A 15388-nucleotide genomic window follows, 5' to 3' on the forward strand; every position below is an offset into this window, starting at 1 on the left:
CACCCTGTTTCCAAGGAATCACTACCTAGAACATAGAATTAATAGAATTTTTGCCCAGAACAAAATACATATAAATAAACCGAAATAAGTCATTCTCTCTTCCCCCTTTATTAGCAACATCACTTCAAGTGCCCAATGCAGGAAAATAAATTCCATATGTAAGAACGGGAAACATCCCATCTTCAACTGCCAAATTCCTTTGATGACTTTGAAAATTTTCTTCTTGGAAACACCTTCTCCTTGTTTGTTATTCCAGGCAGGTGTGTTGGAACTACTGTTACAGATACAGGGATTTAGCCTGCCATGACCAAAGCAGTGCGTTTTCTGTAGACCTTTCAAGTTTCCCCCGGGTTGGTAGCAAGTACAGCTGTGCACTACACAGCTGCAGCCTGGTCTTAGATGGACCTACACCTTTTCCCATTCAGGTTTATCAGCTCGATAGAACTTAGAAATTTTCCAAAGACGACTTAACTCCTGCCCTTGTCTGTGGCACAATGAGAGTTCCAGGGAATGCCTTAACTGAGCTGCCCTTATTTTACATATGTCATTCCCTGGCATGTGACTGTTACCTAACCAGCAGTAATGAATGTTTTAGTGTGCCCAGATAACTCAGCTCCATATCCTGTGCTCATTACTAAAACACAGAACTTACCAGTGTCCTTGCCACATTGGCGATGCGCTAAGATTTATGTGACCAGCACCTCGTTAGGAGCCCTCTAAACTGTGCTCTTCGCTTAGCAAAGATGGTTTAACAAGTCCACAGGGCACTGTAGAAAAGCATCTTGTTTGAGCAGAAATTGTCTGGCACTCACAAATGGCTTTTCTGGCAGAATCATCCCATCTCATCAGGACAGCGAGCGGGGGAGAGCAGGTGGGCTATCTGGGAGTGGTTGGATGCTTTAACCTCCTCACTAGGCATATTGGCCTGTAATATTTATTTAATGTTAGTGTTAAGCATTTTGCTGAGGATGTCATTGATGTATGGAAGGTAAAAGTGAGGAAGCTGTTGTCACAGAATATAAGGGGTTGCAGATGCACTTAAACCCAAGGAATAGCATTTTCTCTAATAGAAAAGAGTAAAGAGATTTTCAGGTGGGGACAGTAGGGGAGGACAGAGGAGGAGCAGCACCCCAAGCTGAGCAAGAGCAGTTCTGAGGATGTTTGTGTGAGAGCATAGCTGCTGAGCTCTGTGACCTTCTAATGTTTGAGCCCCACCTCGTTCACTGCGTTGTGCTTTTACCATATTAGTTGTTTCTCATGCTGTGGCAAGCTCCTCATGGCAGTGGCACCTCTCCTGTGTCCATCTGGCACGCTTGATCCCACATGTTCTGGCAATCAAGGAACAGATGAACAGCGAGCATCTGAATGGCCGTTATTGTGCTGCTGCTTTCCAGCCGTGGTATTGCTGTGCCACTTTTAATAATTCAGAAGTGATGTAGAGGAGGGGGAGTCAAAGGGCTGCAGCAATCTTTGTTTCTCTCTGTAGCGTGTGATTCCTCCTTGGTGGCTCTGTAGTTACCAGGGAAACGGGAGAGGGATGGCACAGCACCGCGGGGCTGGAGTGGGACTTGGGGGTCGGCTCCCTGGCAGCTGCTCGTTGCACCCAGGGGGAGAATGAGGGCTTGCCTTTCCTTGGCTTGGTGCCTTTCCCCCTCTTTCCCTCAATGGTTTTGTTAAATTGGTGATGCTCCCCAGTGTTGGTGTATTTGTTAAAGAGTCTTTTTATTACTGATTCTAGCAAAAACATGCAGTGTCAGAAAAAGAGCATTAGTGTCAGTCTGGAGGAGTTGGGTGATCACAAAATCTTTCTCTGGTACTAACTGGAGACTGTCACTACTGGAAGGCTGTTTAATGCATTTGAAATGCTTTGGCACTTCAGGGAATAGATTTACTGGGAAAGACTAAGGACCACTTCACTAACATTTGCTCAGGGCAGCATTCTCTGATTTGATAAAGGTTGAATCTCATTTTTAGTAATTAGCATATATATCCTAATCACCTCTTGCACCGCCTGCGCTGACCTGAATAATGCCAGTCTTGGAAGCTCTGAGGAGAGAGGCAAACAAGAGTATGGGAGCAGTTCCTGCACCTCTAGGTCACCCTGTGGCTCCTGACGTGTGGGAACGGGGAGGTGGAGGAAGGGCAGATGTGCTCACTCCACTGCACATGTTTTAGGGCTGGATCCATCTTTAAGCTGCCTAATCTTCTGGCATTAGCTGTGCTGTTTGCTTGGCACCTGTGTTAAGTGCTTAGATTTGCAACAATTATGCTGAAGTTGTTCTGAGAGAATGACTTAAAAACCTCTTTTACCTATGGATCAGAGTGGAACTTGGTGACTGGTTTGAGATGGACTTGGGCTATTCTCTAACTACAGGCAGAAGGAGACTGTTCAGTTTATTATCTCTGTCCCTCCTTCAGTGATAGACTAGATAAGGTTAAACAAGACTTTCTGTGATAAGTTAGTTTGTTGGCAGCTGCCTGGCAACTGTTTGCTTGATTGGTTTAGAACAGGACCAACACAATAAAATACCATATAAACACTCTTCTTTTGAATTCCATGGCAAATAAATATGCTTTTTCCACACCAGAGACTTCTTTTGAAGTCTGCTTTCAACAGGAGATTTGTCATTATGGGAGAAAGCCCTGAGATTTAATTTCCTTGTGCCCAGTTTATGTACACAAGTGAGGTATTCCTGTGTAGTCAACTTAAACTATAACTACATTCATGAGTTCTTAATGAGGTTGTTTTTCCAGTTACCTTTGTGAAACCTTCAGAAATGGCTCCCAGACCTCTTGCCCTCCATTTGCCTCCCTAGAGTCTGCAGACTCAAGATTCAAAACCTTAAATATGGAGTATATCCCCTTCAGATTTGTAATCCGTGGAGCAGATTTAAGAAAAAATACTGGTATGTGCTAGCAAAAGCTTAACCATAAAGTTCACTATATTTCCTCCAAAAATGGCAGATTCTGAAATTTAATTGCTGACACTGTAAAATTCTGTTAAAAAAAAAAAAAAAGAAGAAGAAGAAAAAACCAGAGTGAAACAATACACTTGGGCACCAGAAGTGGTGTTTAGGAAACCATGCTCTCAATAGTTTCTTGCAACTATCTTTGTATTAAAAAGGAATGCTACTCTGGTACTCACAATTCAGAGATTTTTTGTCCTCCTTTTTTTAATTTTCAGTTGTGGATTTCTTGGTTTGGGTGGGTTTTTTTAGAAAATGACCCTTTGGATGTTGACAGTAAAAAAAGCATTTAATTGAAAAATAGTAGTTCAAGATGGAGTTTTCTTGTGTTTCCTCTAAATATGGCAGTACTGGGCTTAGCTGACATGTTAAATGTGCTCATGTTAATTGAAAAATACCTTCAATATAAATTGTAAATTCATCTGAAAGATGAAGTAGTTGTCCCTTGCTAATATATGCTCTTCTATAGCAGCTGTTCTTTAGTTTCAGTTAACACACAAAATGGAACCAAGTCCAGCACAGGGGCTCTGTTGCTTTTGCCAAAGTTAAAAATGCACTAAATTATTGCCACTGAAGTTAGGAGAGGTCTTTGAATTCAGAAAACATCTACTGAGTGTGTGATGTCATTTTTATGAAGTCATTCTTTGATCAGAAATGCAGTTTGGAAAAAACTGACTTCTGCTGTAAGTATAGTAAAATTGTTGGTAAATCCTAGTCCTGCAGAGTGATTGGGATCGATTTCCTGTTGTGTGATACTGCAGTGAATAAGACTCTTTATCCCCAAACTCCAGGAGACTGCTTAGTGTTTTGTATGAGGTTCTGCAGTGTGTTCCAGGGAGCTTGACTTTTAAGGACACAGCAGCTGATGTGCAATGAAAACATTGCAGGCTATGAAAAGCCAACTGAGAAGCAGTTCCTGTAAAACTGTACTGTACAGGTGTGTGAGCTGTGCAGGGTTGCTCGTGTGATTCTGGCTCAGTTTTGTGTAGCCCTGGGGCACAGCAATGGTGTGATTGCTGTGTATCTGGAATAGAAAATGCCAATTCTATTGAGGTTTGTAGCTGTTCAGCTGTTAGCTGAAAATTCGTCTCTGAATCTTTCAGTTGTGTAATTAAAAGGATGTATTTGAATGGGGCTGAAATTTGTAGTCTAAGAAAGGTTACAGGAATGCTTCAGCAAAACTGATTCTATAACAGTTTTGCTTTTGGCTCTTCCCATCCTCTGGGAGTGTATGTGAAGCACTGCATCTAATCAAACATCATATGCTGCCTCCTAACCCAAGGATTCTGAGGTCAGAAGCTGATTCTGGTGGTACTTCTTGCTGAGGTGTGAGCACACAGGATCTGTAGAAGTTGGCTCCAGGGTTCTAGGAGGTGCAGTAGGACTGGTTACCCTTTTGACTATTGGCTTAATTCTTTGTTTCATGCTTTTTTTTTTCCCCCAAAAAGAAGCTAAAAAGTATGACAGATGTTTCCCCCTCCAAAGGACATGCTAAACCTAAGCTTCCAAGTCTCACTGTAATTGTTTCTGAGTTGCCCTCTTTTTGTTTGAAACAGGTCAACTAAAACCATATTTACTTGAAGTAATTTGTGGAGAAAGTTTTTGACTCTAATGCTATCCATTATTGGTTTTTTCTCCTAATTTAGATAAAGGATAATTGTGATTATTTAGGAAAACAGCTCAGAAGAAGGGACAAAGTTGAGAAATACAGAACTTACTGTTTAAGAGACACTGGAAGAAATGGGTCTTAATCTTACATGTTAAAGTGGGGTTAAAATTTTCCAAATGAATATAACTTCATTATTAAAGCTTAGTAAAAGCTTCTTGATGAATCTCAAAACCACTGAATTAGATTTCAAAGCAGATTTTTTAATTTATTATTTAACAGAAAATACATCATTTTGTGTAAAACTTTAGGGTTCCTGTACCAGTCTTACCATTTTTCTTGGTATCTTTTTGATAGATCTTTTGTGTAGATATCCCAGTTTATGTGTGCAGTTATTCTTGTTAACCATCAAAAGGATTGACCAGAGGGACTCTTAAAGAGCTGTTGTCAATAAGCAGGGGTTTAAAATGTTTTTAAAATCATACATGAATCAAATGCAGTTTCTGCTGCAAGACTTAGAGGATTAAAACTGTATTTACAGATGAGGGAAAAAGGTATAAGACAATTAAAGGCATTTTAGGGGGACTTGAGCTCCTTTTGTTAGATTATAAAAGTACTTCATCTTGCACAGATGAGGGAGTGATCCTCTGTACAATTCAGCTACCACATTAGCTGGTACTGGCAGGCTTTATTAGGAGTGCTTTATCCCTTTGATTAGACCTTGATTGCCACTCAGGAACCAGATACAGCTTGCAGCCATCTCACTTCAACTTATGCAAGTGCATGATGACAGAACCTGAAGAGAGATGTTCGAAGCATGCCCCCCCATCCTCTGTGTTTGAAAGGCTTATTAAGGTTCATCAAGGAAAGAATCCCTTATTTTGGGGCAATTCTGAGCTTTGGTTTGCGATTGAGCGCCCCTCAGAGAGGATTTTGAAAGTTTACTTGCCTCTCTGCTGTGTATTTTCAGGTGCTCTCACAGTTGGCCTTGTGCGACAGTGTCAAACCATCCATGGACGTGACAGGACCTGTATTCCTCCACGGCTGCCTCCCGAGTGGGTCACTACGTTATTTTTCATCATAATGGGAATCATTTCACTAACTGTCACTTGTGGTTTGCTGGTGGCTTCCCACTGGCGAAGAGAAGCTACTAAATATGCCCGCTGGATAGCTTTCACTGGAAGTAAGTGACCTCAACTGCACAGTTGCCCTGTATGCAGGATAAACTGGTGGAGTCCGAAATAACACTGTAGTGTGGTTAAGGAGCAGTGCTCAGGGCTCTTACTGTACAAAACATTCCCTCTCTTTTAAATACCACATCTGAGGGAAAAATAAGTCTTCCAAAATAAAGGGGTTGGTGTCGTAAGTGACTGTAATTGAGAGGGAATAATAGTCTGTGGGCCCAAGGTGAGAGAAGGGAAGGCCTGACCCCTTTACCTTCCTTGCCAGTGCCATTAATTGACCTAAGGGAATGAGCAGGGATAGAAGAGGTCAGTCCTGATTTGAGTGTCTGCAGTGTTTCATACTGCCCTACTCCCATATAACCAGGACTTATTCCCAGCTGCATGGAATGACAGAGAATCCTCTCCCCAAGGCAGTGGAGGCAGTTGGTCCATCTGAGACAATCCATCCCTACTTCAGGTGTCTCGTGGTCACCTGGCTCGGGGTTGATGCTGGTTCAGTCCTGCTTCGTGCTCCCGGTGGCTGCTTTATTCAGAGTATCTGCATCCTAATTGGCAATGCAGGAGGATTGCCCACTGCAGAGCATCTGCTGTGCTTCACAGCACTGAGACTTCTGCTTCCAGGAGTGACCTGCAGCCGTGCTCTAGCCAGAGGGAGGAGTGCCGCTGTTTCTCTGCCTCCCCTGATTGTGCTCTGCATGAGCACCCATGTAACTCCTCACAGCTGAGCCCTCTCTAGCAGCCCTGTGTTTCCACACAAGGAAAAATATCCTATGGCTACTTCAGTGCAAAAGAAAAACAGTTATAATGAGCAAGGGGAATAACTTTCAAACTTCCTTTTCTTGGTGTGTGTTACAGGCTTAGCCCAACTGTGAAATGGTGCCTTAATGGTGGGGAGGACAGCATGAAAAAACTCAAAACCTGAGGGCTTTTAAATTGACTTGAATTATGACATGCCACTAAAGGTAGTGTGAACACTAACTAGAAAATGCAAGTTTGTGGTTTACACGGGCATAAATAAGGTTTAATGGAACTCTGTGACATCTAATGATATCTAATACGAGTAAGATTTAACCTTGTTTTGGGGAAGGGAATAATATTAAGAAGTGCTCAGCTTCAACAAAGGTACTTCACTGAGGCACTTGTACAATCAAAGCCATCCTTCTGACAACTTTGCTACACAGCATATTAAATTAATAGTGCAGCTCCTGCAGACAATGGAGCTGTTGAAATGCTGTATCCGTTGTGACTGAGTTTTATTTATTTTCCAGTGAATGATTGAAATAGCAGATATGAGCATTCCTGAATATTCCACCCCAACTTTTCCAGTGCACTTGTTTATCTATACATATTCCATGTATATCTAATATAGGTGGGGGGTTTAATCTCAAAATGCTGTATAAGATTAAGATGCTTACAGTAAGCTGAAGTCAAAGCTCTAGGGCAAGAAAGGGGTTTTGAAGTACTATGTATTAATGTTTTTCTTAAATATCTCAAATTGTCACATCCCTGCAGCTTTAGTTTTCCACAACTGTGATGATTAGTTCAGCCAAAAGGGCTGGTTTTTGTCTTGGGTTTTGGTTTTTTTTTCCTGTAGATTTCTTTAGGCTTGCAACAGGTCCATTATTAGATGTTTCAATATAGAAGGAAATTCTTTTATTTCAGCACTTGTCTTTTGTTATGTTTAATAATGAAACATCCTAATTTATTCTTCTGCAAGTCAGAATTAATCATAATTCTATTATGATACGATCTCTGTGTTGATGAAATTCTAAAATTCAATGTCTTTGGTATTCATCTCCAATACATAGAACTCTGTGACGTTTGCATTCCTGTTAACAATGATGATGGGAAATCTGATTGCTTAACTCACTTGTAAGAAAAATCAATTTTGCAAAACAGAAATGAATGGAAGGAAGAATTCTGTATTTTTCAAAAAGTTGATGAGAGTGACTTCTGTGGTTCACTGGATGCAACACAAATTAGTAACCTATTTGTAGATCAGTGTTAGGAAACATGCAGCCATGTGGAATCAACTTGGAATACCACGAGCAGGTTCTTCCTGTGAAGTGCCAGTGCTGTTCAGATGAAAACATGTGTAACTCATTAGAAGGGGGTAGGGAAAACTTCATATTTGTGTTTCATCTCGTCTGCAAGCAATTTCAAGACTTAACAGCCTTGTGCAGGCTGCTGGCAGGATATTCTTCTCACAGAACTTTCTGAACACAACTCGGGACATGCCATCCTAGGCAGGCAGGGAAGTCTGCTGGGACTTCCAAGGGAAGCTCTGGGACTGGCAGCTCTGTTCCTTCAAATGCAAGGGGGTCTGGAGTAAATACCTGAGGGCAAAGGAGTCCTCTTGCTCAGCCCTTTCTTTGCAACTCTGACCAGCAGCAAGGAAAGCCTGGTAAGAGGTCACTGGCCCAGTTCATGCTGGAATTTATATATAAATGCATAACTTATATTTCTCATGGAATATTTGCTTGTAATCTTGTCGTCTTGGATGACTTCAGATTTTTTCAACCGTGTACCTATAAATATGAATTATTCTGAGAGTGGTCTTGTCTGTCTTGTTTAGTGAAGAGGCAAGTGAAAGACAAAAGTTGGATCTGGCAGTTCTCTTTCCTGTATGCATCTCTGAAGGGATCCACCCAAGAGGGGGTTAACAGGCACAGCCTTTGCCTCATTCCCCAACCATTGGTGGGTTTTCTGCACAGAAACTTGTCTGACCTCTCTGCAAACCAGCTTTGTGGAGAGGAGAGATATTGCTGTCCTTCAGGTCATACTGCATGAGTGACAAAAGTCTTCTAAAGGCAAATGTGAAGGTCTTCCTTCATTTTCTGTGGAAATTAGGAATCACAGTATTCCTACTGATGTGATAGGTTTTGTCATTTTGGACATGGACACTATGAAATCTGTCACTGATGTTAGTAGTCTTACACTCTAAAAGAGAGGGTGTGGTGAAGGTATGAAAATCTCAAATGTAATTTTCATGGTCCTTCGGACAGGTACTGTTAAGTTCCATAATTCAAAACAATGCCCAGAGCTTATTCCCTGTGGAGGCTTCCTAGGTGGTCTTATGCATATTATAACAATCTCGGCTATTGCAGGAATTCACAGAGCTCCCTCAAGATCTGTTTACATCTTACAGATTCAGGCCTCTTGCCATCTGCTACAACCAGAAAGGGAATTAATTCTGTGTCTGCTACACTGAATGAGGTGCTTCTCTGAGATGTATCAAGGGAGGAGATGTTAGAAAAATCATATTGCTACCTTCTTTCCAGCAGTTACCACAGAGTCCGGTGTTTGGTTTTTGGGGTTTTTTTATGAGGATTTAAAAGTTCATGAGCATAATGGACTTGCTTTTTGGAATGCAAGTAAAAATAGGGCAGGATAATCACATCCTTAACTAACAGTAGCTATTCTGTGAACGTCTGTCACTGGTGTTCCCCAGTGAACAAAGTGCTTCATGAGTTATTAAAGATTTGTACCAGGTGCTGCTTTCTATGTTATGTGTCTCTAAAGAGATGAGCAGATATTACAGTGAGCCCTCTAAAGACTAGTCCAATTTTTTAAGACTGGATTTTTTGAAGTTGTCATTAGATGCTCAAAACAATTACAAGCTAAAGAATCATGAGAACTACTGGGAGTTTTTGACAGCCACCATTCAGATGCAAACTAGACATTATTGTGTTTTATTACCTAATTATTTTTGTTACCAGAAATTGTACTCATTAAGTGGCTTTTCTGAAAATTTTACTACCCAAGGAAGAACTTGAAATCAAAAGCAAGTACTCTTAAGGGAGAAGTTCTTTATGAGTTGCTAGAAATTCAATGAATTGATACTACTAGATATGGAGAGCTACTTTTGGACTACAGCTTGTATAAGAAATTCCTACTCTCTGCCTTAAAAATCTCCTTCTAAAAGAATAAATGAGCTCTTCATATATTGGATTTTCTCATTAGTTTCTTCTTCTTTTTTTGAAATAAATTTATCATGAAGTCCTTCTTAATGACTTCTCAAAACTTTGCCTTAATTCCTTTGCCAGGCTTCCTAATCTGCCAGAGATTTTGATGGATCCATTTTTTATTTGCTATTTCAGTAGACTAAAAATTCAGTCCATGCTAAGAAAATTGCTTGGACACCCTCCCAGCAGAACATGTGCACAGTGGAAGAGAAAAGGTGGCTGGTTCCCTCTGTAGTAAATGTTTGAAATGCATATGCACATCAGCATTCTGCACCCTGCCTGCACGTGCAGAATTTATTTTTGTTCCTGCTGTGAACTGAGGGAGAGTCTGCACCCTTTTGTCCTTGGGCAGGAGCACAAGGAGACCCTGGCACGTTCCACTTGGCACACTCCCAGCTCTCAGACCTGGGAGCACTGATGTGTGTAGGTACAACACACCTCAAGAACAGTTTAGTAGAGGGGAATAAAGATCTGTTCTTCGACCATATCTGTGAGGCCATCAGAACGTTTCCAGCCATGTGGTTCTTGAATATAAAAAAGGAGATTTAATCTTGAAAACTGCAGGTTGTTTTCAGAATCCAAAAGCTATTTGCTGTAAGTGTGTTACTGTTAAAATATCAGACAAGTTTTGTAAAAACTGGAATGCTTGTCCTGGACAAACTGGATGTAATAAGGAAGGGTGCTGAGTTATGACAATGTGCTTCATCCTTGGGATATCATTCAAACTGGTACTATTTGTATGTTGTGTTACTAATCACGTCAACCACTGTTTTCTGGACCACTAAAATACAGAGCTCTTCTGTACTAACACAGATCTGCTCAAGAAACACATACACCCATGCTTTCCTTGGATGGACCAGCTGTTTGTTAAGATACAATTGAAAAAAGGGAAACATTCTTTAAGGGTTAGATTGTGTAGTGTGGAATTACATGGACCAATAATCACGTAGATTAAAACCTTCTGGATTAATGTTTAACGCCTGCTTGCTGGGCCCTTGGTTCTGTTTCAGTGGCCTAACGAGGTGGCACTGAGCAACAACGTGGTAACTGTGCAGTTACCAGATGTTTGCTGTTTATGCTCCGTCTCTTCCCCTTGGAAGAATAACCCGCCGGTGCGAGCACATTGTGAGCGAGACACGAGCCCCCTCCAGTGGAACATCTGGTTTTTCCTGCTCGGTACTGTCAGCCGAAGGAAAGGCTGATCCTGGTGCTGGCTGCCTTTGGCTCGATGTGTTGTGAAAGCTGCTTTTTAGGTGTTTTGGAAATCAGGGAGTAGGTGAGGTTCTGATGTGGATCGTGGTTTATGAAACCATCCTTTTTCGTTTGTGCCCAAGTCCTATCTTAACCGGGCAAAAATTACTGTAAAATACCTGGAGAAGTAAAGAACTCTATGACTAAACTTGGAGATGGTGGTAGAAGTACATCTACCAATTTTTTATTCTGTTAAGACAGGTCATGATCTAGTGAGCAGGCCTAACTACAGAAATTACAGTCAAAACTGGAGTCTTTTAGTCTTCCTTGGGGGTAGTTTTAAAAGCAAGATAAAGCCTACTCATTTCAAGCAATTTATGTACCGGCATATCTCAGCTCTTGAGTTCGCTCAGAATACTCTGCTTGCTTTTCTGGGTGCTCTGTGAATGGGTAAATATTTTCACTTTAACACAGCAGTGACTGTTTATTTTTCTTTTTCCTTTGCAGTGATTCTATTCTGTATGGCAGCCCTAATATTTCCAATAGGATTTTACATCAATGAAGTTGGAGGTCAACCATATAAATTACCCAATAACACAGTGGTTGGGTCTTCGTATGTACTGTTTGTCTTATCAATTTTCTTTACAATAGTGGGACTTCTATTTGCTGGCAAAGTTTGTTTACCTGGCTGATGAATGTCTGAACTGCAGGACTTTATTTTGGAAAAGAACAAGACATCAGAATTGCATTCTCAGGAGGATGCCTAAATCAGACTATCAAACACTGACTGAAAAGAGGAATGCTTTGACTTGTTCTCACTATGCACTTTGGATGAAAAAAAGGAGAGCCTTTCCCATAACCAAATACAGACAACGTGGACTAATCTCCTGAGCATACTCTAATGCAGTCAGGTCTGCACTGTGATAGGAACTAGTGAAGAATGCTTTACACTGAAAAGCATAAATGCCCCATGTTACTGGACTGTTCCTGTTTTTAACGTCTAACAATTTGGAAGTCAAAGTATTTATGAACTCTGTGGTAGACCAGAGGGTTGCAGAGGAATTCAAGTGAGGCTGGCCTCGCTGTTTAGGAGATTAGTGTTTTACATCTTCCTTCTGATGAGCAAAGCCTTTGGCACCAATGTGGATCAATCTTGCATTACTGCACCAAGAAGCCAATAGATCAAAACATGTTCTCTAAATGTATGTAACAGCAAGAAGACATACATCCCCTCCTCCCCCATAAGCTCTAGGAAACACTAAGGAACGTTTTAAAGGGGGATTTCTTCCTTATATTTATATAAATATATATATAAATATATATATATATTTTGCTGATGCAGTATACAGTGTGTGTGTATGTGTGTGTGTGTGTATATACACATATGTATATATATGTATATACACACAAATGGTTCCTGGAAAAGAACTCAGAACGCTTTGCTAGCAAAACACTGTGGTGTGCAAAACTAGAACTCAATAGAAAAAAGCCATTTCTCTGAAGGCCACATAGCTGAGAGTCTTCAGTTTACCTCATTCTTTGTAGCAGCCCTTGATTTTAACAGTTTTTTGTAATAGGTACAAACGATCCCATGCCTTTCTAGGTGCAATTTTAAGTTAAGCTAAAATTCTTTTTATGGTAATTTATTTGTATATGAGGGTAGAAGGTGAGATCATGTCATGCCGTAAAGTTAAAATCCTAATTTTGGGAAACTGACACTATTTAAATTATTAGCAACTGTTGTACAGAAAATCTCTTTTTCTACTGCATTGTTACATTAGCATTCATACGTGTTCAAGCACAGCATTTTACCATAGGTAAGCATTTCTCTAGCACATGTCAAATGCAATGTTTAAAGTAATGCAAATACTATTCCACTGCAAAGATGGATGAACTTATTTTCACTTGAGTATTAATTCATCTTTGCCAAAAAAATGAGCAATATAAGTATTGAAAAATATATGCCTTGTTTACTAAAGTTGTTACTTTAAATGTGGATTTAATGACCACCCAAATTTGGAGTAAATATTCCTCACTAAAAGTAGTTTTACTTTTCAGCACATGGATAAACCATTGAACCCACAGACGTCTTAATTCACTACTTGGTCTAACCTTGCAGAAAGTAGTTTGGTGTTCCAGGGAAGCTGCCTGCACTATCAATATTTGTTTTCCAGTTAATCCATGTTTTACCTGGGATTCTTTATGAAAACAAAAACAACAATCCGTTTTGAGCGCTGTTTCATTTCATTTACTGGGGGAACTGCATTTCTGAATAGACACTTTCCTAAACTGTTAGGGAAAGTGTATTTTAGAATGAGGTGGTTATTGAAATATAATCAGCAGTTCCCAAATTAATCACTGATCAGATAAGCTGAAGTGTTGGAAAATAACAAAATTTGCACAATTATTTTAAACTGTGTGCCATTCAGACCCTAGTGGGTCCCTGTCCTTCTCACCTCTTCCCTCTCCCCCTCCCAAGGTATTTTAATACAAAAATACTATTTGCTGATTTAATTCTTTTTTCTTTTGAAATTTTTGAACAAACTTGTCACTGGAATGGTTCATAAGCAACTTTTTCTTTTCCAGTCAGCTCATTCACAGGTAAAATGGAGTGTTTATGGATAACTAAATTTTTCTAAAGTATACTAATCTGTAAATACAGCCAGGCACCTACTTTGAAGTAGTGGTTTAAATATGATTTGGTTCCTAATTTAAGTCTGAGGTCCCTAGTGATGTTGGTGGAGATAAAAGGCAGGGTTCAGCTGCTTGATATGTGTCAAAATTTTGGTGTTATCACTACTGTGTCCTAAGCTAAAGTATTCACTAAAACTTAGATTATAAATTATATTGAAAAAAAAGGCTCTTATTTTTTTCAGAAATGTCACACTTGTAAATAGTTCTAGATCTTTGTAACTGGAACACAGGTGGGGGGTGGGGAGGGTTTCTCAGCTGCTAAGATTTCTTCCCCTTCCCTGCTCCCCCCAACTTATTTATTTCAGTTATAGTAACATCATATGGATTTAGGCTTTGATTAAATGGATCATCATTTAATAAAAATAAAAAAACCAAACACTTATCTTGGAGCATACCCAGACTGTGGTTGGCTGACTGGAAATTTATCTGATCTGCCAATGCTATTGCTATGAATTATTAAATGATAACAGAGATTTAACAAATAGATTTATTAAATATTTGAGCATTTTAAGTCCAAAAATAGATGCAGCCATTTGCATTTAAAAAAAGCCCAACCCAATAATTGAAGAGACAGCTGTCAACAGTTGCTTTTAATAAGGTCACTAAGTACTATATAGTACAGTATTTATAGAAGAAAATCAAATCTTGTAAACTGTATATAAAACACTGTTTTATGGTGCAATCATTTGTCAAACTTATGTCCGTTACTTTTTTTTTAAAAGTTGTGTGCATTCTTTTCATACCTAAGAGCATCACTGTAAAATCTGCTGAAGACTATTTATAGGTTTTATTTGCACAAGGTTTTGTTTTAAACTACAGGAAGTTCGTATTGAACATGCCTAAACATCTGTAGACTTTTTCAGTTCATGAAAAGCAAATGGTTCCATATGAATCTTCTCCAAAGGTAATCCCATATTTGTGTTGAGTGTTTACATAAACTTTTCTGATTCTGCCAGCCATTATTTTTAACTTTTTGAAGGACAGCTCATTTCATATGTCACTAGAGAGTCTCATTTAGTCTTTTGCTTCGACATTCCCCCAGAGGTTTGATGTGCCATCATGATGTAATTTGTGCACACCTGTCATTTATTTGGCTAACAATATGTAAGATTGGAAACTTGAAATACTTTCAGAAGGGAAACTAGTTAATTTGTCCGTGTAAATCTCATTGTTGAGCTCAGCTGAAATAATTGCCCGGAAGCTCTTTGTCTCGGACCTGGGGAGGGTGTGCTTCCCTGGGCACACCAGTCTGACCATTTAACGTGGTTTTCTGTTGTTACTCTTGCTGGAGAGCGATACCGGTGTCCCGCAGACACTGGGAGTGAGCCACACCACCCTGTCCCCTGGCCGAGGTGGCACCGCCAGATTCGGGCTCTCCTGCCATCCCTGTGTTTCTGAGCCGTTGTTGAACCACTCCAGAACACAACTGTAGGTTACTGTTCGCCCTGACACACACACACAGGAAAATGGAAGCTGTCCTTTAAAACCTTTGTGAAGGATGAACATAATGAAGGAAATGGTGTCTGCAGGCGGGCTGTCCTGCCTGGGCGCACGTTGCTCCCGCTCGAGGCCGGACCCGCTGCCTGCGCCCCCGGCCTTTACTGAGGGTTGTTTTCTAATTGGTTTAGAGCATTTTTTCAATTAATGATTTCCGAACAAATGTTAATACAAACTGTATAAAATGAACATAATTTTCTTCACTTGTATTTTTGTTATTGAGCAAGTTTATCAAAATAAATTGTCTACTAAAGCGACTGGCCCCGGCTGCGCTGACTGGAACCG

General features: G+C 40.2%; 1 protein-coding gene across 1 annotated transcript in view; it reads left to right on the forward strand.

The window, feature by feature from the left end:
• The window catches only part of MOSMO (modulator of smoothened), a 29702-nt gene extending 14342 nt beyond the window's left edge, over positions 1–15360 (forward strand). Inside the window, exons 2-3 of the mRNA XM_027726265.2 lie at positions 5543–5755; positions 11420–15360. Coding sequence (XP_027582066.1) covers positions 5543–5755; positions 11420–11604 — 398 coding nt within the window. The 3' untranslated portion in view covers positions 11605–15360. The remainder of the gene's footprint in view (positions 1–5542; positions 5756–11419) is intronic.
• Positions 15361–15388: the final 28 nt, after the last annotated feature.

This window comes from Pipra filicauda, unplaced genomic scaffold (genome assembly GCF_003945595.2).
Source record: "Pipra filicauda isolate LSUMZ 115617 unplaced genomic scaffold, ASM394559v2 scaffold127_size2900866_pilon, whole genome shotgun sequence".
Lineage (NCBI taxonomy): Eukaryota > Metazoa > Chordata > Aves > Passeriformes > Pipridae > Pipra > Pipra filicauda.